The 27,450-nt window shown below is 39.3% G+C and overlaps 1 protein-coding gene across 1 annotated transcript in view; it reads left to right on the forward strand.

The window, feature by feature from the left end:
• Window positions 1-455: 455 nt before the first annotated feature.
• CUL3 (cullin 3) overlaps window positions 456-27,450 on the forward strand; it is a 54,672-nt gene continuing 27,677 nt past the window's right edge. The window contains exons 1-3 of the mRNA XM_086754571.1: window positions 456-916; window positions 18,876-19,073; window positions 26,196-26,309. Of these exons, the coding sequence (XP_086610697.1) occupies window positions 851-916; window positions 18,876-19,073; window positions 26,196-26,309 (378 nt within the window). The 5' untranslated portion in view covers window positions 456-850. The remainder of the gene's footprint in view (window positions 917-18,875; window positions 19,074-26,195; window positions 26,310-27,450) is intronic.

Consider the following 27,450-nt stretch of genomic DNA (forward strand, 5'->3'; position numbering starts at 1 on the left):
GCTCCTTCCCCGTGTTTGTGGCCAAATTTGCACTTTTACTCTGCTGAAACAGCTGCCACGGGCCCAGAAAATGGGATAAGGCCAAAAAAAAAATGGGATAAGGCCAAAAAACGGGGTAAGGCCCGGGCGGGAAACTCTGGACAACCCGGCCCCCAACGAAGGCCCCGGCCCCGCTGCCCCGGACGCGCCTCCCGCCCGCCTTCGCCTCGCCCCGCCCCGCGGCGTCGCTCTCCGCCAATCAGCGGCGCCCATTCCTCCCGCCCGCTTTCCCCGCCCTCCCCTTCTCCCTCCCTCCCTCCCTCCCGCCGCCGCCGGTGACAGCTCGCGGCCGCCCGGCCGTCTCGCGACAGCGGCGGGAATCTCGCGAGAGCGCCGAACCTCCCTCCCCCGCCCTTCCCCCCCCCCCCCCCGCCCTTGCAGCTCCGCCCCGCGGCCCTCCTCCCGCCGCCGCCGCCGCCCCCGCCCGTCGCCGCGGCCGGATCTGTCTCTCGCTGGCTGGGCGGTGGGAAGGGAAGGGAGAGGAAGGAGGAGAGGGGGGGCGCTCGGCCCTGCGCACTGAGCGATGTTTGTCCGCCATCGCGGCGGAGGAGGAGGGTGAAGGAAGCGCCGCCGCCGGAGCGAGGGGCCTGCGCCGCCGCCTCGCCCCCCGCCGCCGCCTCCCCCGCCGCTCCCCCCTCCTCGACCCGGCCCGCCTCGGCCCGGCCCTCCCGCCCTCCCCGCAGCCTCGGGGGCCGCGAAGGTCCCCCCCCCCGCAGGCCCCGCTCCCGGGGTCTGCCGCCCCGCCGCCGCGCTTTCCCCCCCCCGGCGCCCCTCCGGACGGGAGGCGCCGCCGCAGCCGCCGGGCCCGAAGATGTCGAACCTGAGCAAGGGAACGGGCAGCCGGAAGGACACCAAGATGCGGATCCGAGCCTTCCCTGTGAGTACCGGGCCTAGGCCGGGCTGAGCGGCCGCGCCAGGCCCCGGCCTTCGCCTGCCCGCAGGCCCCGCGGCCTCACCGCCCTGTCAGCCGCGCCGTTGCGCCCGGGCCCGGCCCCGGGGAGAGGCGGCCTCGGCGGGGGACCGCGGGTGCGAGCGGTGCGGGGCGAGCTGTCAGCCGGCCGGCGGCCTCGGGCACCCCGCCGTGCCGGTTGCGGGGCGGGAGGGAGGCGCGGGAGCAGCGTCTCAGGGGAGCGGGGCTGCCTGCCCCACGGCGAGTGGGAGGTGGAGGAACCGGTCCCCGCCACTATCGTCTCTCTCATCGGTCGGGCAAATCAATTATGAAAATCCACGGACGGCATTGGGATGGGGGGCGGGGGGCTGGTTTCTTTGTTTTCAAGGAAAAGGCCTCAGAGAAGGAGTCGAAGGTTATAACGCCTACATCAACAAAACTAGTTAACCCCGGAAGGGGAGGGGGTATTTATTTATGTCTTCTGGAGAATTTCCTCTTGGTGAATTTATTTTCCTCTGCGCTCCGTAAAAGAAGCTGTAAGTCGTATGATTATAAGATTTAGGTGGCACCGTGCCAGCTGTTCGGGAGATGTTACTATAAACATCTAGGCACAGGTAACTTTCCTGCGTGTTCAGTGGAGCCGGGAGCGTGCCATCTCTTTGAGTTACAGAGGGGAACCAGCCAGATTATTAATTTATCCTGCCATAAAGCTTGCTGTGTTTTGACAGTTGGTTCAATTAAAGCTTACAACAGAATAACAGCTACGGTACTATTAATGGCCTTGGGGAAGGAGAGAAACAGAAAAAGCTTCAGTCTGCCAGAGGATGGCCAGGAAGTGTGTATGTGCTCGTCGGTGTGTACGTTAAAAAGAAGATACTTAGTTGAGTCACTGGCTTTTAAGGTTTAGCGTTAACTTTTTGATGCTACGTCTGATCCCAGTAAGCAGTCGTGTGGAACTAAGGCGCCTTGCCTTTGTAGAGAAACTGGACGTACCTGTTTATCTTATTTCACTGGCAAGGAATGTATCAATATATTTGCTTCATCAAAACTCGCTGATGACATTAGAGGATTCCTTATATTCTCAGCAGCTGGCTTAATCATCGCAACCTGATTTATACTGTTTTCCTCTTACTCCTTCCTCTATTTCTAATCATTGACAGTTGCAGGTAGTGGTAAAAGTCGAAAGAAAAAAAAAAGAGCTATGAAATTACGAATCTTAGCTGACAAAAGGTTTTTTTAATCTCCAAATTGCATTTATTTCTGTAAACAGCCTTTTTCAAGAATGTCAATTTTGTTAGGACGTGTTGGATTATAGCAATAAGGAAAAAGAGTTACTGCAGTGTGGCCAGGGCTTTACTAACAAGTAGTAGAAAAACCTGTACAAAAATAAACAAATATTTATTTTTTATAACAAACTACACCAAAAATATAGCAGTCTCTTAATTTGATAAACAGATTCATGTACTCCAGCCGTGCGTATGTAGATACTGATTCAGCCAACAAAGGCAGACTTAACAATGAGATGAACTTTAGTTTGTAGGGGTTTTTTTTCAACAGTTTTGTAAATGAGCATATGAATTTAATTTGGGGGGCGAAGAATGCTCCTACAGAGCCCTGCTTTTACGTAAAGTTAAACATTGTGATCAGTTTTTGTTTTTTTTTTTTCTGAAACTGCTTTTGCTAGTATTGTCTTTCTTTTCAGTTGCTTAAAGAATCTCTAGGTTAAAAATTAAAAAAAATCTTCTCCCTAAAATAATTCAGTAAGGAAATCAGCATCTAGGCCTACAGGTCTTAAAATGTTTAATGACATCTGTTGACAGAAATTTTTCAGGTGTTCTTTGATAGATTTTTTTTTTTTTTTTCCTAAGACATTTTGTTGACGATCCTGTTGATAAAGCATTTATGGAAAAGAAGCATGTACTCAGTTGAGAGATTTGGAGGGGTTTCCCTTTCATAATTGCAGAAGGCCGTAGCTGTAGTTCATGCAAAAATCGTAACGTGAATTTTGTGGAGGCCTGAGTGGTTGTTTAGCTTTGGTCCTGCGAATGGTGCCAGTGACTGCAGTGGGATTATTCATGTCAGTGAGGTTGCATTTGTGCGTGGGATGCAGTCTATATTTAGAAAGTGTACTATTCATACTTTGGCTACTGATCTTCACTCTTTTATCTCAAATTTGGTGGTTCTGCTCTCCAGCTCTGAATTAAGAGTGCTTCCAGAGGTGACTTTGTAGACTGCTTCGATTTGTTGTCTTATCGATCATCTTTCCTCAGCAGGTCTGTGCGTTTTAGATCAGTTCACTTCTTGCATGGAGGTAGCTGTTTATCTTTAGATTAAACTAGAAGTAGCCAAATTGCAGAGGTGAGGTTCCTGGAACATAATGGTGTTACAGTAACTCCCTCCATGTAGCTTCTCTCTCTTTAGTATTTTGCATTTTTCATAATATTTGATATTTCTGTTATTGTGATGTTTTACAGTAGGGGAAGGAAAGGAGAAGCAGTAATTTGTGAAATATTACTACTCCAAAGTTTTCTTTTTCTGCCTTACTAAAGATTAAGTAGAAATTGGCAAAAACATTTGAAAACCACCAATGCTGTACTTAGAGATCTTAATATTTTGGAGTTAGCTTTATTCTAGGTTCCTTCCTTATTATTTCTTGTAATTGGTGGCAGATTATCTGTCATCGCCAGTGCCCGTTAATATTTGATAGCTCCTGGTATGGGCTCTGATGTGCTTTTTCTTACCTCAAGGGCAATGACTTTGAGTATGGGGCGCACTGTTTTGCTGCAAGAGGTTGTAAAGTAATCAAAAGGAGTTGAGGAAAATAGTTTTCTCTACACATGTAACCATTTTTTTTTCTGTTCACAATAGGAAAAAATGCATTTCTTTTCCTAATTTAAAAACTAACTTATTATAGTGAAGTTTCTTGTGTTCTTGTTTGACTTGACTTAAAGACAGTGATAATCTTTGCATCAGAAGTAGTCTAGATGAGGATGCATTCTTTTTTGAGACTTCAGACTTTGATTTTTTTTTTAACCTAGAAAGAATAATAAAAATAATTTTTACCGAAAGTTTACTGTGTATTCAGTAGGGCAAACTGTTGAGGTTAAGCATGTGCAGCTAAGTAACCTTGTGTACCACCATAGAAGACTTCCATTGTGCGACTTCCGATAACTGCTTATGGTGCTTTTAACACCTTGGTCATATATAGCTGTTCTGTATTTGTATGACTTCTATCCAGATAGCATTCAGAACAGCGTTAAAGCGAGACGCGGAATCTTGTAAGAGGGCTTTCGAGTGAGTGTAGGCTCTTTTTTTCTTATGCAATCTTTAAACTTTCTTGTTTCAAATTCATACACACTGCGACAAATAGGAATCTGTTGTGGTTGGACACTAGAAATAACAGAGTCATTTCTGAAAGGTGTCAGTGGTGTAAGCTGGCTTTAAGGTTTGTAAGGTTTTGGTTTTTTTTTTTTTTAATTGTTTGGAGGAGTGCAGTAGTGTTTTTGATGAATGCACATACTGTGCATTCAATGAAAATGCAGGTTGGGTACTCCTACAAAACGTGAATTAATTGCACCTGTTTTGGAGAAGTGCTGGGGGTTGTTTCCTTGGTTTAGTTTAATACTCGCGGGGTCTCCAGTTGGCTCTTATTGCTTAACTCTCAGCGAACCCATTACTGCTGGCTAAAGGAATACTTTAAAAGCTCTCAAACGAGCTTGCAGCAAATCTGATTTTAAGATGATGTTCATCTGTGAAAAGAGATGCCAAAGAATGCTAGGTTTGCACTTACAACTTTTGGAGAGATGTGATGCTTGTAATGGAGATCTAGCCTGTATAAATTATGTTTCCTGCAAGCGTATTTGAGCTGTTTTGCTGTGGCTCTTTAGCAGTGGAAAATGTGTTTGGATGGAAAAGTTGTACAAAGTGGAAAAAAAAAAAAAAGCTTTTTTTTTACAGAAATAAAGAGTATGTGAGAATTCAGAAGGCATTTTGGGAATTCATTTTCAAAATTTATACAAGAAACGTTAAGCTGTGTTGAATGAACTTTTTTTTTGCGAGAAACTCATCCTTCTTTCAATGCAGTATCAGTTGTCACCATAAAATTGGTTGATCAGATCTTTCTTTAAACCAGCATGACCCAATGTAGGTTATTTGGTTTATCTTTACAATTTGGTGGGGGAGAGAGTTGAGTGCTTTTGATAATTTCATTTCCCGCAGAGCCAGCTATCTTCTCTAGAGCAAGGCTACAAAATAGTATTTTGCCAGTTCTCAGAACTGTTCTGGTGTTCAGTATTCTATGGTTACATTATGAATTTCTGGAAAGCTTTTAGAGAGATCATACATGTGCACTTGTGATAGAATGAATCTTTCAAATATGTGCGTGTGTGTATATATATATATATATATATATGAGCTTCACTGATCCATTTTATTTTAAATACTTGTGCCCAAGAAAATTCTCATTTCATCCAGTCTTGCGCAAAAAGTCAGACAGCCTTTTGTTTATTTTAGCTGTGTTTCTCAATTGATGTTACATCTTCCTCAAAGGAAATATAGTAAACTTAGAAGTGAAGGGCCTCAACGCTTCCATGAAAAAGCGTTACAGCTCATGTTTTCATTGCCACTGTGCCTTTCTCATCAGATGTAACAGCAGCCACTTGTTTTAGGCTTTGTGTAGGCAGAAGGCTTTTTAATTTTAATTTTTTTTTTTTTTTTTCTGTCAGGGAATGCTGACTGCTTCTGTGGTTTGTTTTGAATCTTGGGGAATTGACGATTTGTTCAATTTATGCTTCAACCTGTAATGTGTAGATCTGTCAAATCAAGAAGTTGATGTAAATTCTGTGTCTGTCTTGAGCATCTTAAGCAGATAGACTGCAGAAAACACACTGAACTGCAGTTAATTTTTTAAATGTTCAGGTTATGTAAGCAGTACATATATTTCTGCTTTGGCTTATAGCCCTTAGAGCCTGCGCGCTGTATTGCTGAGTGAATGGAGAGGCGTGGAGGATGGGATGAGGATGGCTTGCTGCAGGCTTTTTCAGCTCTGATCAAAATAGTGTAAACTCGACGAGTGCTGCAAGACCACCTAGTTAACTTATGTTTAACGTGGTGGGCTTTGTGAATCTTGATTCCTTTATATTCTCAAGCATATTTACAAGAGCTTCTTGGTTATTAACTCATGTAGTGTATACAGTAGTAATAAATGAATGTTCACAGCTAAAATTGTAGTAGGTTTAAAACCTACAAATAAAACAGACTGAAAACCTAGAACACTGTTTATCTTACTCAAAGGAAAAAGGTCTTTTTTGGCGTAAATTACAGAAAAATACAGAAATACTTGCTGTTTACTGGACAATTAATCTTGTGAAGCCTTCCAATTTTCACAATTTTTTTTTTTTGTTGTTTTAAGTGAAATGCTATAAGCAGATTGAATACCCTGATACTACATTTAGAATTTTTAAGAGGTGATAACACTAACTCCAGGGTAGACTTTGAGTAGTTGTAGGTAACTTGTTGGTTGTTTTTTTTAACACGCTGTACGTAATATCTTTTAGTTGTCTAACCTAATCTCATTAGAATTCCTGAGTTCTCTAGATGTTTGGGGTTCAGTTGCACATTTTCTTTGTTTTCCTTTTTAGTTAGACCTTAAGTTCTGGGCAATCATCATTCCAGTTGGTCTGAGTTTCGAGTAAGTGGCATTGAAAAGAGTACTCAGACCTTGCCTGTATTTGAAATTTGCTTTATTTTTATGTGAGAGTATAAAGTAACACCACTAGCATTCTGTTAAGATTTTTATACTGGCTGATTTAATCTGAGTTTTTTCAAGTGGCTTGGTAGGTTTCTCCACCCCCTCACTCTTGTGCTGTATAGTAGTGTGTTATTAAACAGGAATTACTATTTTTCCGGTAGTGGTAGATAAAAGGGCTTTTAAGGGTTGCTCTAAAACTGGTCAAGAGTTTTTGGTATTCTATATGAAGAGTTATAATAATAGTAAGTAGCATAAAAATATAAGGTTTTTCTTTAAAGTTATAATTTTTCCAAATATTTCTTTTTTAATCTCTTCTGGGCGGGTTTACGTGAATTTCAAAAATGTGTTCTGAAGTTTTCGGCTTTGATCTGTACGGCAGGTACTCTTAGTGCAGGTGCTTTTAAATTTTCGTCAGTGTGATGGATCTGCAGTGTCTGGTAGTCTCTATATCTAGTGAAAACATTTTGTGATAGAGTGGGGCAGATTTTCTTAAGATAGTTTGACTGAGTCCATTCATAGAATGCACAATGATTCTGTTGCAGTCCAAAATAGGTTCTTGAGCTTGTGCATGTGATCGCTGGATGTTAGCTTTGGTTTCTAGTAGCTATACATGTGGAAAACCAACTCTTGAGAAGAACTGAGCCCATTTCTCAGTCTGAGCTAGTTTTTGTGGAAACACAGAATAGGAAGTACTGTAGTGGAAAACTATAGCATAGCCCAGTGTACATTTTATCATGTGATTATTTTATTTTTTCTCAAGTTCAGTTAAAGCCAGTAGAATTTTAAAGTCATTAAAGACTCTTGTGAAGGTACAAATACTGGCATATCACAGAAGTAAATACTGTTAGATGACTTAACAGAAGAACTTCCTTATTGACATTGTTAACATACGCATTTTAGATAAGGAAGAAAGTGCATTTAATAGCAGAGTAGAGCAAGGAGGGCAAAACTGTAACAAACATTTACATTTGGATGGTCCTTGCTGTGGAGTTCTAGATTCTTTAATCGGTTGTGCATAAAATTAGTGTTTGAGGACTGAAACTGTCTTGCTTGTTGTTTAAATAAGGTATAATTGTATGCAAAATGTTCAGTGATAACTTGCTTTATTTGTTTATGGTTATGGATGAGGTGCCTTTGTGGAAATGACAATTTTTGGTTTAATACTAATGAGAATACCCATAAATGAAGACAATAATAATTTAAATTACACATGTGAATGGTATAAAATTGGACTAGCTTCTATCACCAAAAATTCATACCGTTCATTTCTTATACTGCGTGTGGGCTGAGTACAGACTGTGTGTGTCTGTTTCTTGCGTTTTATAGGTGAAGAATCTTTATTGAAATAAATACTTTTTATTTTCACACAACTTTTGTTTTTTAAAAGTGTTGGTAGCATCTGAGTGGACCTATTTTTTGACCTTATATATGTGGATATAATTTCCATGTGTAGCTCTGGGTTTGTTTTCCTATTGCACTTGTTTCACTGTTAGTCTTGCTCTTCCAGGCAATTGCTTGTTTGTACATCTGATCATGCACTGTGTAGTGCAGAAATCCCCCAGAGAAAGGCTATTGTCAGCTTGCAGCAGTATTGATTAGCTGTAAATGTATAAGTGATTTATTAAGTGTGTCTTCCTTCCCCTCCATGAAGCAAGCTGAGAAAAAAAATTATCCTCTGTTGGCCTCTGTCTACTAAGAAATTTTATCTTTTCTTAACTGTAAAAGTTTTCAAATTGGTATGCTGTTATTATGGAGGAGAAGTTGTCATCAAGCCCCAAAAGCCTCTAAAGGCCCTTCTCTCTTCCCCTCCACCCCCCTATTCATCCCCCTCAAATCGTTCATTGTGTTCCTTGTCTTGAAATGGCTTCAGGAAATGTGTCTACAATCTGTATAAACTGGTGTGTATTTCACAGATTTCCTCTTTAAATAGTGTTGATTTTTGAACAATTGTGATATTGAACTGCCTGATGGTTAATTGAAAAAAAACCCAGAAGTTGTTCTTGTGGGATTTCCATTGAAGTTGAGTGGGCAAGGAACGGGCCATTTGTGGTTCAGGGGAGCTTTCTGAATCCCGGTCATCAAGGCTGGGAAGTTAATGAATTAATGCTTTTTTTTTTTTTTTTTCCTCTCTTGGAGAGATGATACCCCTGAGGAGACTCGGTGCCTTCCACAGAAGATATGGGTGTGTAGAACAGCATTGCTCTTTCCCCTGGCAGTTCTTAACTGGGATTGAGGCACACTGCATCTCCGTTATGCTTTAAAGTCATTACAATGTTAATATCGTACAAGTCATCAACATAACAGATTTGCTGAAAAAAAACGTGAATTTGCCGCTCATTAAATTGATGCTGTTTACTTCTACTCTGTGTTACGTTGATGGTCTTAAAACTAATAGAATTTATAGTTTTAAATAAAACTAAATCAAAATTTTAAACTGCTTTGACTTAGTGTTAAAAAAAAAAAAGAGGAAATATTTCTGTTGGTTTAGAGTTAGGAGTGATATGAGTAGCAGGCTGGGGTATAACATTGCCGCTTCACAGTGACACTGCAACAGTGACCCATTGCCCATTACGGCAGTTTCAAGATGACCTCCTGCATGCGAAATGGAATGTTGCAGTTCCACACCTGGATTTTAAAAGGCGAAGAGATTCAAGGACCTAAATCCCATGGAAATTTGAGAGTTCCAGCAATTTTTCATCTTTGCCAGTAAATCTTGTTAGGTTATAGCTAAACAAACGACTTTCCTTTCTACTCTTAAGTACTCTCTTACTCTTAATTGAAAGAAATTCTAGTAGAAGAGGAATGAACCACCTTCCTTCTACTGTAGTGTAAGAGCCTCCACATAGCCAGCTATCCCAAGTAAGCTGCTTTGAGGAAATTTGGGGTCGAACTTTGTGGTGGTTTGCTCATAGTCACGTAGTCCTCAGATTTTGAAAAGCATGTCCTTGGCTGTTCTAAGATTTTTACTTCAGTGAGATGCTAAATGACTTGAATGAAATTTTTAGGATCTGGCCATTGTTTGTAAACGGGGAAGGCAGGCCTGGTAGTTTTTAAAATTTTATGCTCCTGTTTCCACTGTCTGCCATTTTGCCTTTGACAAGAGCCTGTTTGACAGCTACGGACACGCAGCTGAGCTCTTGAAGTGCAGAACTACTTGTCTGTCCTTGCACCTTCTAGACCTCCAGGATCCTGCTGACAGATGAGAGGGATGATTCACTCCCAGAAATTCAGCTCTTATTCATTCAATTTCTGCTGTTCTAATGATGTTCAAATATTTTATTTTAACACCAACTTTCTTTAGTATAGAAAACTGAAAGCTATTGTATTTCTTTCAGGAATATATTTCCTGCTGTTACACAAGCCTTTCAGAATTTTTTTTTTTCCGCATGACTTTAATCTGAGGAAAGTGGTTTTAGGATTGCTGCTTCTGAATTGAGTCAAGGGGACTCTGAACTTCTCATTAGTCTTCAAAATATTGATATTCATTTTTATTCTTTTGGGCAGGAGAGAGGAAATAGCAGGTTTTTGGTGTCAAAGCTTTGTATTTCTTCCTGTGTTTCATTCAGGATTAATTTATTTATTTTCAGTTAAGGAAACACCCCATGGGTGTTATTTGCAGCTTAAGTAATCAATATGACTACTTAAATAAGCTAAAAACTTATTTCATGTGTGAAAATGCTTCTGTTACCTTGCAAGGTTAAACATGAAAGATCAGGTTTTTTGAAGTGTAAACTTAGCACTAGACTTCAGCTCTAACAGTTTCCAAATCAATAAGAGAAGTTTCAGAAGTATAGACAGTTCTTCCTTAGGGTTGTTAGGCTGAAGTGTTCTCAGGAAATAAGTAGTTTCATTATAAGTGTTTTATCATCATTCTCCATTTGCAGGCACTACCGTAATGAGCATTGTAGAAATGTCATTGAATGTTTTTAAAAGAGCCTTGGTTGAAAATACAGGCAGTGTCATTATTTTGGCTGTATAAGCACGTCCATTCTATAGCAGTGACAACTATCTTTTGAACTAGAACTTCCTATGTTTAGCCTCTTACCAATTCAGTTCTTCTAGAAGCTTGAACAAAACCAGCGGATTGTTATCTTTTAAATACAACTTTTTTAAACACAGGGTTTATAACCTGATGGCAGGTGGGCAGAAGCTTGCACAGAGGCAAGGGGAGATTTACTCATTTACAGATAATACCTTTTGGTATCTGAAAAGGCATTTATATTTGTCTGCAGATGCTGAGATTAAAAAAAAAAAAACTTAAAACTTGGATTTCTGTATTTTTAATTAAATATTGTTCTGCTATCCTCTTTAGGCAAAGCATGTAAATTTAGGATAAAGTCTCTAACGTAATTAGTAGCATCTTTGAAAGTTTATGTTGAAAATAAGTTTATTTGGGTCTGTTTTCTTTGTTTTTCCCCAGTATCCAGCCTCGCTGGAGGACAACATCCTTCAGCCCTTGCTGACTAAGGCATATGTCTATTTCAGGGGATTTGGGTCTTGTAGAAAATAAATAGTAAGACAGATGAGTGTGTATAAGAGGCAGAATTAAGCTTTGTGTACGTGATCTTAGATATAGTATTTCCTGACTATGATTATCCTATGCTATTGCTTAACTTTGTGATGTAGTTTTTATACAGAACCTTAAAGACTGGTCTGTGTGAATCCATGTGTACCAATGAGTGAATGAAAAATTAGGTTGGTGACCTGTCATTCATTTTTCATTGCCCTGCTCAGACAAGTAATATTCTGCTTTTATCTGTATTAATGAGAGTTCTGTTTTTATCTGGATTAATGAAAGTGACTGTTTGAAGGTGCGTTTTGTAAGCTGAGCATCATAAATTGCAAATTGAACCTGTAAGCTGATTCTTAGACAGTATGACATAGTTCGTGAACTACCATTAACGGACCTATGGGGGAGGAAAAAGATAGGTAAGTCTTGTCCACTGACTTAAACGCATCGTGCATCTCTGATAGAAAAATTGAAAGAATTGGCAAATCAGAGAGTCTCAATGGTGTTGGAGAGTAGTGAATACACATGGACCTTGTTTTGAACAAAATAGGTGCTGTTACATACTGTGCTTCTGACTATGTTGTCTTTTACAGATGGGATATGCTGTGAAACCATCTTATGCAAGACTGTTGACCTTTGCGTACATGATGCATTCTTATAGTTGCTCATTAGTGGCTACAAAAACTTAGTATGAGTTAGTGTTGGGAAAATGTATGAAGGTCTGTGACAGGAAAGATGTCTGTTCACAGAATCAGCGCTGTAATTTTGTGTTTCAGTTTATGTTTAGCTGTCTGCCTCTCCAGATTGCTCCGTTGTTTTTGCATTTTTTTAAAGAAATGAAACAAAAAAAAAATTGTAGATTATCTTTTGCCTTGTGTTTATTCAGTAACTGATGGCTGCTCAGATTTTCATAGCTCATAGTCACAGTTCAGATGAAACAGGTGTTTGGGAGTGCCTTGGAGGTAGACCAGATCTGTCAGTTGCTAAGCAGAAGGTATGACTCCATCTTTTAAGGAGCAATCACCTTTTCATCAGCTTACTTCTTCTGCCCCGATCTGGCAGAATAGCTTTTCTTTGCTGCAGAACCCATTTAAGCAAAGTAGAGAAGGAAAGGATTTTGCCTAAAATCCTGCAGCTCTTTGGCATCTCAATTAACAAAGAGGATTCCCTTTTTTGACCTAATTGTACCTTCTGCTTGCTTCTGCTGAGTAAAACCTGACAGAGACGGGAAGGAGAGGTGTATATTGCAATTTCTGCATTTCTACTACTGACTGAGTATTGTTGTGGAGCCCTGCCTATTCTACAGAGACTGGAGGCTTTTTGAGGTCAGACTGGAGTCGATTTTTCTCTTGGCCTTTATGGGATTGCTCTCAGCGCTGCTTACTCAGCTCCTCTGAGCCTGGAATGGATCACAGTGCAGGCTATGAATACTCCCTGCAGGAGCAATCTGGAGAAGTTTGGTGTAGAGATTGCCCACCCAAAGAAGGATAAGGCTTGAATGTCAAGGGATGAGTGAAGAACAAAATGCAGATAGTAAAAATGATGTCAGAATTTAATGTAAATGATAACTGGCAGATGCCATAAGCAAACTATAGGCATAGATTCACCACCACCACACGCACCCCCTGAGGGGACTGTAATCGTGTAGTAGGCGTTTCCTGACGCTCCTAGGAGATGTTGGTTTAGGTCACCTAGGAGAAAAAGCCTAGTTATTAGGACCAGTTTTGGTAGCACGTTGCGATGACTTCCCTGTGACTCTTTGAGCAGATGGCCGAAGTGAAATAGTAGCCCAGATGCAGGAGAACCGCAGTAGGTCAAAGTGCCCCTTACTTTCTTCATACTCCTTCTCTTAGCTTCTGGTCATGTTTTTTGGTGTGTAACAGTCAACCTATTCAGATAACACTATTGAGGAATTTTGTATCTGGTGGTTTTGGTTGTTCAGAGATTAGTTGTTTTTATTTGTGAGCATGTGTTAGAGTTGTTTGCTTCTTGACATACTGATGTATCTTGGGCAGTGAGATGTAGTCAATGTATCTTCTTCCAGATCCACTCATCCTACGCAGTGATGAAAACCTCAAAATTCAGAGAAATGTGAATATCGAGCTCTCCATTTGTCATTAATAGGAGTACATTTTATCTGCTCTGTAGTTGAAGCATATGTAGTTCCATATCTTAATATGCCATTTTTCAGAGATAATCTTGGCACAAACACTAGACAATGTGTCTGTCATTGTAATTTTTTGTCTTTTAAATTAACAATATTGGAAGGGTTTATAAAAATTGAAGCAGTGATTAGATTCTGAGGCAGGAAATGTGCTGTTGTTGCCCTTTCCTGCATAACCTCAGCCAAGCTTTGTCCAGATTGAAAGATCCAGGCTTAGGATGCTGAGTTATTGTGTACCAGACTGTTTAATACCATCTTGATGAATGCCCTGTCTTGGAATAGAAGTGAAGAGTGTTAGTTTTGACAGCCTTCCTCGCCTCTTGGACTGTGGGTCAGGACCCCTGTGGTGGCAGTTTTAGATGGCAGCAGTCAGCCCATGCTCATTTTGTCTGCCGAGGGGTAGGAAATAGGGGAGTGAGAACAGGTTGCAAGTACCAGCTGCAAATGTTTACTCCCAGAGCTGCTAACTAACTTTAATTGTCAGTATCCTCTCACTTCCCTCAAGGTAGAGCGTTAACTCTTACATTCTGTAATTTCAATCGGTTTTCACGTCAGTGCTCTGAGATATTAGACCCGAAGGATATCGTGGAACGGGATGAGGCAGGTGATGGTTGCGGTTTTTGAAGAATTTGAGAAATGTTACAGTGCAATAATCACTTCCAAATCAATCTGCTTCCCCTGGTAGTGTGTAGGACTGTGATAAACACTCTGCAGCTAGTCTGTAGAAAAATTGAGTAGTAATGTTTGACTTTTTAAAAAGTTGACCGTCTGTTAAAACTTCTGAGAATTGACAATGGCTTGTTTGGTCTGAGATGTTTTTGAGAACTTCATAGAACTTGTCTAGAAACTTCTTCTGCAAGAAGGATGAGAAGCTGTGTTGTCTGGTCACGAGTTTTGTGAACACTAGTTCGCATGGCTCCTGTTTCTGCTGGTTAGTAAACCTCTGTGCGTACTCCTGCTGAGATTTTGTAGGACATCTGTTACCTCTTCCTCACTTCTTTCCTAACCACCTCTTCTTTAAGAAGACTAAGTAGCTACTTCCGCTAAAAGTAAGCTGGTGTCAACCATCAAGAATTCCGCAGATTCTTGACTGTTTACTGCTGTAACTGCCTTTTCTTACCATTCACAGCACTCCAAGAATAGTTATCTAAGTAAGAGGAGCACGTTCCGTAGTGTTAAGGGCAAAATGACCAACTGACAAGAATATGAAATGAAGTTGCATTCAGAGGAACAGTGTTGTAAAAGCTAAATTCTATACTATGAATGTTATGCCCCAAAGCATTTATTTTTATGTAAAGTGATCTAGACTTCCAGCAGTAGATGTGTTTGATCTTCTGTGTGAATGTGGGAGTGTTAGTGTTGTTCTTTGAGTGGCCCTTCACTAGGCTCTCTCCAGTATGCCCATGTCTCTCTTGTACTGGGGAGCCCACAGCTGGACACAACAACTCCACGTGTCTCAGAGCCCTGGGTTCTTTTCCACCAAGCTGCTTTCCTGCCAGTTGGCCCCAGCATGTGTTAACGCGTGGGGTTGTTCCTCCCCAGTGACAGGATGTTGCATTTCCTTTTGAACTACGTGACTAGAAGGGAGATGGTAGTATTTTGTATGAAGCGATATGTTAATACCAAAACTACTGGAGTTTAGCTGTTTGCCCCTTTTGATTTAAGGAATGCTGATAAAGGTATTCAAAAGAGGTGTCTGTAGTGTTAGTTTCTAGAAGGGAGACACTGAGAACCACATTCAGGACTGTTACTGGCTTTACCTGCTGGTGTTGTGCTCTTCAGGTGATCATGGCAATAGATTGCTAACAGTGATTGTTTATTTGGTTTTGGAGGTTTTCATAGGATAGACAAACATTGTTACAGAAAGGGCTTGCATGTATCTGATCCTGCACTGTGGCAGTACTGTGGAAAAAAAAGGACCTTTTGAATCCTTTGCAGACTCTTTCTTTCATGTACACTGATGTTTTAGTCTAATTTCCTCAAGATGTACTTCTGCTACACTTTGAGTTCAGATGTTTGTGTTCAACTTGCATCTTTGAATCATCAGCATTTGGGCAGTGGTTGGTGGAAGTTTTCCAGCTAGCGGCTCCTTGTAAACAGTGCTCTCTCCTGCCAATAACAGACTTGATCTCTCTCCCAGTCCCCGAGAAAGGTAATGTTCAGATAAACTGGAGTACATTGACACATTTCCTCTCTTTGAACACTGGCTTTTACTATCTTGGTGCATCTGGGTGTAAACACTTCAGAAGCAATATCTCAGTAATTTCAGTAAGCTTTTCTGAACCTGAGTGTTTTGGTTTTGTTCTTTTTTTTTTTTTTTTTTTTCCCAAAGTACCAGCAGAAACAGTAATCTAGCTTCTGCTTAAATCTGCAAGAATAGAAGGCATAAGCAAGGCAGCTGTGTTTCAAAAGTGAACTCTACAGTTGTAATAAGAATAAATCTGGGAATGAGCATGGAAAAACACTTGAACTCTGATCCTGTATTTATGTTTGTGGATGTGGATCGCTGACAGGTTTTGTTGATAGGAATCTAGATAGTTGCATAAATCTTCACTGTTGGATTAGGATCACAGATCTCTGAGTGTTTTTAGAGATGCTTTTGTACAGAATTCTGAAAGATGTGAAAATCTTCTAGTAGCATCACAAATTTGTTTATTACTTAGCTGTTCGGTTTGTGGTTTTTTTTTAAATCTGTGTACAAGCCTGACTTGAGGAAGGGGGATGAAAAGAGATGAACCTGTGAGTTAAATAATCCAAGGGTAGATTTAGTCATTGCAATTCTTACATAACTTTGCTGATAAGGATACGGGAAGACCTCTTCTGTTCAAAAGCTAAACAGCTTTTCAAGCAGTGGAGAGGAAATAATACATTTTTGCTAAAGCTTTACTGCAGTGACTTACTCTTCTAACTGGATATCCTAGAACATTAGCAAACCCGTTCCTACAAAACCTCAGAGATATTAATTGAAAGTAATTCAGTAGCAGAATGGGAAGCTGCACTGAGAAGCAGAGTCCTTCATGCTTAATCTTAAAAGTTAATAAGATAAGTTTCTAATACTATCTTGAATATTTCTGTGTATTTATCCCATGAAGATGTGTACTCCTTAGAATTACCTTTTATGGATCTTTCTTGTGCTTCCAGAGCAGCTCGTGATGGGTCAATAGTTAAGTGGCAGAAAGCTCTGTGATCATGTTTGTGTTCAGTGAGTTTGCAGCAGAGAGCGTTACAATCATTCCTTCATTTTTTTATAGCATTTGGATTAAAAGTAGAAGAATTAGACAGTGCACTTCTAGCTTTTTCTTGAACAGATCAAAATTATTAGATGTACTGCATATCTGTTACATACAGAAATGTTTACCAGCTGACCAACCCAGAATCAGCAATGCTGCAATACCTCTTAAAACCGGTGGCTGGTGATTTCCCTGTCTTACACAGATCATACTTTTTTTTTTTTTTTTTTTTAAATACAGTGAGCAACTAAACTGCAGTTGAGATAAAAAGGTGGTGTTTGCTGGGAGGTGGTGTTTGCTGGGAGGTTTTTGATTAGCAAGGGAAGAAAATGGCATTGGAAGTGTTGGTTTGAGTCTATGCTTTTTGGTTTTTTGTTAGTTTTTTTTTTTTTTTTAAGAATTGAAAAGCTTTTACTTGGCATTGCTGTCTGCAGTTCTAAATGGTTGCGTTCATTATCAGGACTTGTAAAATTGCTTGTTCAGGAAGGCTTTAGGAAATAATTTCCCTGAAGAGGCACCAATGTAACAAATGTGAATTAAAAAGAAAATAACAGACCTTTCAATATCATACATAGCAGAATAAGAAGAAAGTAGGGAGACAACGACATTCCACCATTTCTCTGTTATGTTGAGTTTTGAGGGTTGGGAGATAGGGAGCTAGGAATTTTTTAATGTGTTTGTAATTTTTGTTTGGTTTAGATATACAATGACATATCTCTCAAGTTTTGATTACATACAGGTTAGTAGGCTAGTGGATTTGGTATCAGGAGAGTGGGAAAAGTAGCGACAGGATTATTTTTATCATTAAAATCTGTGTTTAACCAAAACTCCAAAAGACTAGGAGGATGGAGGAGCATGCATCTTGTTTTGATTTTGTTCAGCAGCCCATGCCCTCCCAAGGCAGTGAATGGCTCATCCTGACTTTTCTTTATAATGCCTAGAAAACGTCGCATTTTTAAATTGCATGTAAAATGTACTTTTAATGAAGAAAGTTCTGCTAATCATTGTGTTTGATTACAAATGCAGGCAAATCTAATCTTCCATGTTTGATTACAAATGCAGGCAAATCTAATCTTCCATGTCTTTCCACTATTCACTTAGTGGGTTTTGGGTGGAAGGGAACGGACAAGAGAGCTAGAGAGCTTTTTTCTTTACATGTGAAATGCTAGATCAGCTCCTTTTTGTATGAGGTAAGCCAAACAACTTTAAACATTGCATTTTTAGACTTGGTTCAGTTGAAAAGTCGAGGGTTTTTTTTCAGTTGGGTGATGAGACTTGGCTAGATCACAGACTTTAAGCAGTACTGACGTCTGATATTTTGATGAATATTTTGGAATACTGACTTATTTGCTGTCCCAGATGCTGCTTTATCTGTAAAACATATTGCGAAGCACCTTTGCACTGGTAAAGCACAATGGTAAACTGATTCACACTAAGCATTAGATAGTAAAGGACAAAAATTGGTTTGCTGTTATATTGAGACTAGTACTCAGAGTTTTTCTTTCTCTGAATTTTTCATTATTGCTCTATTTTTTTATTTGATGTTTTTACTGAAGCACATAGGGTCTGAGTAACAGATCAAGTGGATGTATATTCTGCTTAGTGCTTCACGCATATCCTCCAGCAAGTTATTTAACCATATTTGTGCAGCAGAAATATGTTCAATACAGATGTTAATTTTGGAGATTTGTGGGGTTTCTCAACAACACCTGTAAATATTTAAGTTGTATGCTCAATAGCGTAGGCGTGTAATTCTTTGGCCACTAGTACGTTGCTGTAAATAAAGAGTACCTAGTTAGCTCAAGCAGGTGAGTAAGTTTGCTAACTCTGTGTCAGACATAATTATCTTTTATTGTACAAGTTAATTTGGGGTCTGCTTAAGCAGATCAGTGGTATTGTATGATTTCTGAGGTGCCAAGTAGCATGTTAATATGGGATTAAAGTTAACTATTGTTGTTAACATGGTGGAGGAAGAGCAGGGAAGAGACTCATGTCCACAATTACCTACCTTCCTGCCCGCACAGGCTTGAGTTGGGTTCTGTGGATTTGCAGCTCTGAAGGAGAAAAACATTCAACTTTTAACAGATCATAATTTTCTTAACTATTTCTTGAAATCCCTACTAGTTCCATAAATACTGGTTTTCTTTTGATAAAGTTTGAGAAACCTTGTGGTAGTGGAATCAACGAAACATCACAGAAGCAATTACTGTTCCTGGAGTTACAACTGTTAAAGATAGCTTTCTGTAGTGATCCTTCTTGATTCTAAACAATAATGTATTGTTTTGTTTTTACAGATGACTATGGATGAGAAATATGTGAACAGCATTTGGGATCTTCTAAAAAATGCAATCCAAGAGATCCAGCGTAAGAACAACAGTGGTCTCAGTTTTGAGGAGCTGTATAGGAATGCATATACAATGGTGTTGCATAAACATGGCGAAAAACTCTACACTGGACTAAGAGAAGTGGTCACTGAGCATCTAATAAATAAGGTATGTCATTTGGTGAATTAAAATTGAAGCGTCTTATAAGAAAGAATTCTGAACAGTTATTTAAATGACAAAAAGTCTAACTTTATTATGTTGCCTTATGTTGAAATTGTATTGCTACCCTCAGAAATGGTAGCTTAGAGCTACCGTCAAGCTTAAGTGACTTCATATTCCAGGTACTGTTTGCTGTAAGTTACTGATGTAAGGTGGACAACAGGAAGTATTTGAAAGCATCTAACAGGAAACAGCTTTAGCTGAAGCAGAACTACTGAGAGCTGGGAATTTTTTAAAAAAGGCTTGTGGCCTTTTGGTGGCATTTTGTGGCTTTCTGGGAACAAATTTTGGTTTGTTTTCCAGTCAGTTTTTTCGTCTGTGGAACAAAATAGATACCAGTGTAAGAACCTGTTTGTTATGGGCTAATGAACTAATTCACAAGTTAGAGAGTTGTGCTGGGATTACGCTATTTAAAGAGGCGGTAGGCAATGTACAAAAACATCAGCTCACCAACAACAAAAGTCCTGGGTAGTCTGCATTCTATCATTTCAGCCTTTTCAAAACCATGTAATTCAGCCATAATGACGTGCAGAAACTTCTTGTTTCTGAAGATGTATCATCTGAGAAAAGGGCTCTTCACTTCTCGGGTTAAACCATGGAATCACCTCTTCAGTCTTTGTGAGGAGCATTTAGGGTTGATTAATAAATATCTTGTTGAAAAGAAGTTAAAACTCACTTTTTATGAGTCCGGATAATATTTCATGGTAATAGGGTCCGAAGTCTAGGGAAGATGGCTTATTTATTCCTTGCAGTAACATCCATAGCTGCGTATCTTTATAAAGATACACTTTGATCCCATGTACTGGCTGTGGGTCCTGGTGGAGTATCGGATTTTTTTTTTCCTGTTACTACAACATTGGAAAAGGAGAGTCATATACCATCATGTGTCTTGGCTGAGTTACAGAGAGTGGACGGGAGGTTTATGTCTAAATAATGCGTAACGCCTGGGGAGCTTTTCATGCGTTACAACTGGCTTTACTGCTGTTGGAAGAGAAGTGTGTTATTTCTTTTCTAAAATCTTTGTTTTCAAAGGTGTGATCCAGACAAATATAGACTGAAACTGCTTTGAATATGGGGCTTTTTTACTGTTTGCATGAGAGGATACATCCTGTATGAAGTGGCTAAATAATTTATGGCACTATCCTATAATTGTAGCACATCTGTGACTCTCAAACACTTCTGTTTTCATAATCGGTGCATTCATAATCTGTACTATTCATATAAAATGTGGCAAACGGCTGAGACATTTTGTGTTTTGTTCTTGTATATGTCTGTGTTTACAGTCTATACTTAATAATCATGACACTAAACTCTTATTCTTCCTAGGCTTTAGTTTATCTTGGTTTAATTTGAGGGAAGCTTCTTATCTTTGTTCCTAGCTATTCTGCATATTAAAAATTACCCATGTGCAAAGCTAATAATTCTAAAGTGCTGATTGTGGCAAACTGACGAAAGAGCAAAAGATCCTGTGAGTTTGTACTGTCAGTGCGCTGGCTGAGAGGGCTGCACAGATGCTAGTGCAGAGAAAGTGCCTTTCTGATGCTTAATGCTTTTGCATGCTTTAAAAAAAAAAATCTTCTCCAATGATCTAGTGTTCTGATCTTTAACATGATTAATCAAGTTATATCTGTGCATATAGGTAACATAAAAATAGATGACTGGAAGTTTTTTGCATAAAAAAAACCTAACTACTAAATTTTGGTAGTTAAATGCTGTAAAGTTAAAAGGGCTCCGGTGTCTGATGATGCCATCCTATAAATTAAATAATCCCAGGAAAAGATTGAAAGAAAGAAAATGTGACTTCTGTCAAAGAAGTTCTGAATGATAAAGAAAACTTCTATAGGCTCAAAGCTATTCCTTGTCCTTTTTGGTGGTTTGGTTAAGGATGTTATGTTGAGGCAGTTGCAGATGAAAGTATGGAAAACATGGTGCTTTGTTTATTAAGAACAGTTTTATCAGTTCTATAATGGCATCTTATGATTGTGCCAGTAGTACTTGTTGTAAGATAAATAAAAAGTTTTTGTTTAGCCTCACACTTCATGTAACAGAAATTTTAGAGGAAACTTGTGTTTTCAGTGTCTCTTTCCAAGAGCAGTTCTCTGTTAAAACAATGTTAAGTAGCTAATTACAAGAAATGCTCTCATCAGGAGTCTTTGTAAACTTCTATTCAGAGAATCAGTGTTGGATGCTAGAGTTTAGAAGAGGGAGATTTTGCCAAGTGAAATGTTGTTCATGAAATCTGTTAACTCTTACCAAAATGAAAATGTACAGAAATGAATAGATTTTAGTAAAGGACTGCACTCCATTCAGGGAGCGCTGCTGGGGAGCCAAACTCTGATTTTGCATTGCTAGAATCCTTGAAACAGAATTGCCATTTGGTATCCACATCTGCTGGTTGTCTTCATCCAAAAAAGTTACATTCCTGTAGTCTTCCAGTTGTGCTGGTTAAGAATAGATGAAGAGATTAGGTAGAGGCAATGTATTTGTTGGTTTTACAAATAGTTTTCAAACTTGGAATGTGAGAGTTTTTATTTTTGGTATGGCACAATTAAGGCTGTATTTATGCTTTGTGCTTATTGCTAGGTGAAAGTTGTGCTTACTCAGCGTTTTTATTAGAAAGAAACCAATCACTTTAAAGAAGAAAATTATTTGACTTCTCTGCAAGAAAATGTAATGCCATGTACTGTCTTTATAGCCTGTGTAATTGTAAATAAAAGGATAGATGCAAACAGGATCAATAGAAGATACAAGCCTGGAAGCAGATTACTGTAAAGTAGACTTGGTTTTGAACTTGCAGACCATAACGGCTTGTAGTTACGGTCACCAGGTTCTGGCTGCTCGGTGAAGGCAGTAAGTAGCAAGCCATGTAGCTTACTCTCCATCACTGACAGGAGTCAGCTGTCTTGAACTACCTTCTTCTTACTACGGGGTCAGGGCATGCTAAAACTTGTCTCTGCCTGTGCGTTGACATCGTTATTAAAGTATAGGACACGCAGAATTGAATTTAGAACTACCATTGAATAAAAAGTACGGGAACCTTTCATCTTAATTCAAGCATTTAATTCTTGTGCATCTGGCACTTCATGATTTCTCCTTTTCTTATCCTTTGGCAATCTCGTAGCTTGATCTGGATGCTATTCCTTCACACTTCTCAAGCCTCATCTGGTACTTTTTCACACACATGTCATAAAAGTGTTTTTAAAAAGCAAACACACGAAGCTTAGTTTACAGCTCTGTAAACCGTTTGATGATAAGCAACATCACTTGTGTTAAAATAAAAAAAATCTTGAAGGTAAAAATTTTGCAGGATAATATTTTTTAAATTCCCTTGGTTTTTATGAACGCTTCATAGTCTAGTGAAATCTAAACCCATGACATGCAACATATTATATACATTCTGTAAGATGTGTGTATGTGACAAAGGAATCAATTGATTTGGTGGCCAAGCCCAGTACAGTTTTGTTGTTTTTTCTGTGCAGCCTAAGTCATAGATTGAGATGCAAGGGACTGTCCTAAACTTAAATGGGCCGAAACATGCTGGGTTTAGGGAGATACTAGAGCATTACTGACAAGGAAGAGATGTTTGGGATATTCTCATGTCCTGTAAGATTTCTTGATTTTACCAAACATTTCTGTTACTGTCTGTTGCTGGCAGGCCGGAATGCCTTATGGTATGGTGGAGTTTGGTAGCGATGGTGTGCGTTATCTCAGAGTAATAATAAAGGCAGGCATGCAGGAAAGGCTTTGGTAAGGTGGGCACAGAGCTGGTCATGGTGACGTTGTTAAATGTGGAAGGACTGTACGGGGAGCTGGTGCAGAAGGTATGGGGTGAAGGAAGCATGTTTGCTCTGGGGCTTAAAAAGGTATCTCTAGGTTCCTTGGCAGTCTTTAAAATCTGCTACTATGATGTCACAGAGAGAAGAGAGAAGATAGGTCTCTTCTGCACAAAGTTTGAGATTATTTCCATAACGTTTATGAAATAGGGAGGAATGATATAGATATATGAGCGGTTGTGTAGGAGACAAATTAATTAGCGAGCGTTAGGGTGTACTATAAGCCTGACTGACAGTATATGAAGTGTTATGTGCCTTTATCTTTCCTTAATGGTGTTTTAGGATGATCTTGAGCAAAGCTGCAAAAAGATGTGAGGGAATTGCCAGAAAATAAATGCAATTCAGAATCATCAATATTCTTCAGTGGTGTTTGGGGTTTTTTTTGTTTTTTCTTTCAGGCATTTCTGGTAAAGTCATAGTTAATCTGTCAACTTAGTTGGAACTCTTAAGATTGTAGAATACTATCTTTTGAATTACGTGGGGTTCTGTAGGAGGTGAAGGAACTCCTTGATAGAAGTTCTGAGACCTTGTTGGCCTTAGTTCGGAAAGTGCCATTCTATACTGCTGCTCCCCAGCAAAGGCTCTGGCTGTCCTTACAGTAGTGGAAATGACATAATTGAACTACTCGTGCTGCTGCGTCAGGCCAGGCGCTGTAAGAGAGAAGATACTAGGATATAAGTCTGCTTTGTGTACACTTAATAGAGAGTTATTTAAAGATACCTATGCCGACAAGCTATTCTTAAGAGATTGGTGGGGGAGGGTGCTATATTTTCTGAAGAGCTATATCCAGTATAAAATACAGTTGAGTGAAGTTTTATACAGGATTTCTTCCTTGCAAATATAAGACGACCTTGCATAGATTATGAAGCTGCTAATTTATTTTTGAGACTGTATATGGACAGTCCTGTTTAAGCTGGATATGCCTGCCAGTTTACTCCGTAAGTGCAAAGATTGTCGTAGAAATCACTATAAGCTCAGCTAATTGAAAGTAACATTTTACTGATAAAAATCTTTGAGATTTAAATTTTCTTAAGGTTTTGGGAGAGCAGCAGATGTGTCTCTGAAGGGTTTCCTTCTCTATAGAACAGTGTGGGTATCCAAGTTTTTTCACTTCCTCCGAAGTGTTTGACTCTGCCTTTGTGTGGCTAAGATGTTTTGTACAGATGTTCCTGTAATATCGTTGCATTCATGGCCCAGACAAGAAATGTGTTCCACACCTATTAACTAGGCAGCTGTTGTGAGCGATAATTTGATTGGCTTTTGTAGCAACTGAAAGAACAGTTTCCCAAACCTGTCTGCAGCTTAAAATAAACCTAGAGGCCTGTCATTGAGAAGCTTCACAGAGGGACTCTTAGTTTTGCTCCCTAGTGGCAAGCAGCCCGTTTTGCTACCAGTTGGTATGTGGTTTGGGACTGGCTGGTCTAGTAGGATTATTGTGATGGATGTCTGTAATTATAAAGGCATTCTGGTTTTGTGTTATTTAAAAAAAAAAAAGAAAAATCTTTGATCCTTGGAGAAATCTGTGATGGCCTTGTACGCTTGGGTACAACTGATCAATCCCTACCCTGATTATCTGTGCTTGTAAATTAATCATGCTTTTAGTTTTGCTTTGGTAATTTTTACTAGTCTGGAGTAGTAAAACCAAATAAGGTTTCCAGTATTTTTTCGTATTGACTAAAAAAGTGAAAGCAACCGTGTTATGTTTCTTATTGTGGGAGATTCTGCATACTCTTTACAACTGGTGAAGTTTTTCATGCATAGTTACATTTCAGCTGAAAGCTACATAGATTGGACGACAACAGGGAACACATTTGGGATACCGAAAGGTAGATGATGGTCACTGTTGTGAAGAATGAGGCAGCTAAGCAGTGCCGGCTGTGACTTACACCTGCATGTTGCGTTTTCCGAAAGCAAGGAGGAGAGGCCTTGCTCAAGTGTGTAGAGAGTTCAGAAAGCTTTGAGCAACCTACAAGCGTACGTACATTACATAGATTTAGTAACAAGGTGAATATTATGGGAATAAGTTTCCACAGCTTCTCAAGAAGAGACCATTGTGCTAGTATGATATGCCACGCTATGTTTTTGGTTTGCTTTTCTAAGTTGAGAGAGAGAGAGAGAGAGAGAGAGAGTATATATATAGTGTCAGACTCTGAATTTTTCATTATGCTGGTTTTGCCTAATACTGTTGTAAAACTTAAATGACAGAATGAAGTCTGTCAGGCGGGGTCACATGTGATGGTGGTGCAGCTTGTAGCTGCTTGTCGTGTGTGATTTGTTTTCCTGTTTGAATTCTCTATGCTGAAACTTACACTATCACGCAAGTATAAATGGAAATCTATACATGTAAAAATACATTCTGTTCAGTTACAACAGAGGGCAGAATGTATTCTGCCTGTTAGGTCAAAAGCCAATTCGCACAATTTCTGAACTCTGGAATAATTTTTTTTACATTCACTCAGGTTTGTCTATTATATGAGTTTAAAGCTTGAGCACTGCAGTACATGCCTACTGCATGAAAATCAAAATATGAAATTGGATGGGTTTTTTTATTAGTAGGGAGTAGTAGTGTGAAAAAGAAATAAAGACCAAAGTTGGTGGGGCAAACCAATCAACTAGCAAATATGTTTGTAAAAACAATTATGACTTTCTTTTGTGCTCCAGAGTCATCTTGTTGACAATTACAAACTATTAGTATAAGAGTCTTGTCTTTACCAAGTGACTGTTTCCTTTCAGAACTGTTGTTTGCTGGAACTTTATGCTATCTCAGAATGTCTTTCTAAGTGTCATCACGGCCAGTTTTCCACCTATACGTGTTCCTGTTTGTAACATTTACCAGTACTACCCAATTTTCTGAAATTACTTGTGATAGTAAAGTTTACATTAATTGAAACACTGTAGCATAGGAAATTGAACACTTGACGAGTTGTAACAAAACATTGTTATCATGTGAGATTTCAGGTGTTCCTTTGAAATTTAATATACATGTTTATTTTGTTGCTCTTGGTTTTAGCCTGATTTTTCTTACTTGTGGGAAGTCTTATTTTTCCACAGAAGGGAAATACAGGGGCAGGGATGGTCAGCACCTAGGAAAAGCAAAAACTTGTTTGTAATATTCAAGTTCATAGAGGAGCAAGATTTTTTTTTTTTTTTTTTTTTTTTTAAGCAAAGCATGTTAAGATTTACATGATGCAGCAAAAACTGACTTGGGTTTATGACAATATATTCTCTTTTGCTTCAGGTGCGGGAAGATGTGTTAAACTCCTTGAATAACAACTTTCTACAAACACTAAACCAAGCATGGAATGATCATCAAACAGCGATGGTGATGATTAGAGACATTCTGATGTATATGGTAGGTATTCTGCTTTTTCACACATTTAACTTGATGCAGTAAGTTGTCTTGTGACAAATAGAGACAAATGTGCTGCAGAGGTAAAAAACAAGGTATATTTACCAGTCATCTTCCTAAGACAACTGTCTGTCCGTTGTTTTGAATTCCCTACGTGTGTGCAAGACCAATAGTAAAGTATGTGACAAGTTATCATTGGATTCTTCTTTCAGGTTATCTCAACATCACTCGAAAATTGTGTCTGAAAAATGACTGAATTCTGCAATTCTTAAAAAAAACAAGCTAGTCAGACCCATTCTGGCAGGTTACAGAAGTTACTTACATGTTTTAGTTCACGTAGTGGTGGCTTCTTACTGTGGAAAGTGTGATGGTGTAAAGCCTCCTCAAACTGCCAATGTATTTGTTGTTCTTTAAACTGAAGGGTTTGAAGAGGATAACTTAGCTTAGGTGCACTCTGTGTCCTCGAATGTTGAATTCTAATTGAATCCTTTGCTGTTCGTATAGAGCTTGGGTACAAAGGTAAGCAGCATACATAAATGAGAACACGGTTTTTGGGTTTTTTTTTGGTTGCATGATTGTAATTTTAAAAGAAAAAAAGAAAAGCATTCCTTACCTGATACCTAATGGAAAAGGCCTTTTTTGAAGAGAGAGTGCCTTAGATATTTGTGTCTGGATTTTGTTGTGCTTTAGGTAGTTGGTGTATGTTTAAATTCCCAGAATGGTGGGCATGCTCTGAGGATGCAGGCGAGTGTCTTCTTGCATAGCTTCTAGCCGAAGGCTTTAACTTGAGAAGGAAAAGACACATATGTTGAGGGACTGTAGGTTTTTTTAATGTAAAATCTTTTTTTTTCCGAATATCATACTGAAGATAGTACTTTATGCAGTATTAGGTAGTGAAGGATGGATAATGGTAGTGTAATTTTTTAGTATTTTTTGAATGGGTTTACTGGCTTTTGTGTTATGGGGATTTTCGTGTTTTGGTTTGGTTTTCTTAGGTTGGGAAAAGACTGCACATCTAAAGATAGGGGGCTAGATGAAATGCACTCAGTGACAGGTAATGATCAGTGTATCTTACCTGGCGAAAAGGAAGATTGAGAGATTATTTTGAAGATGTACTGTCTTCCCCGTGAGAAATCCTGGAATC

This window comes from Chlamydotis macqueenii, chromosome 9 (assembly GCF_036417535.1).
Source record: "Chlamydotis macqueenii isolate bChlMac1 chromosome 9, bChlMac1.mat, whole genome shotgun sequence".
In the NCBI taxonomy this organism is placed as follows: domain Eukaryota; kingdom Metazoa; phylum Chordata; class Aves; order Otidiformes; family Otididae; genus Chlamydotis; species Chlamydotis macqueenii.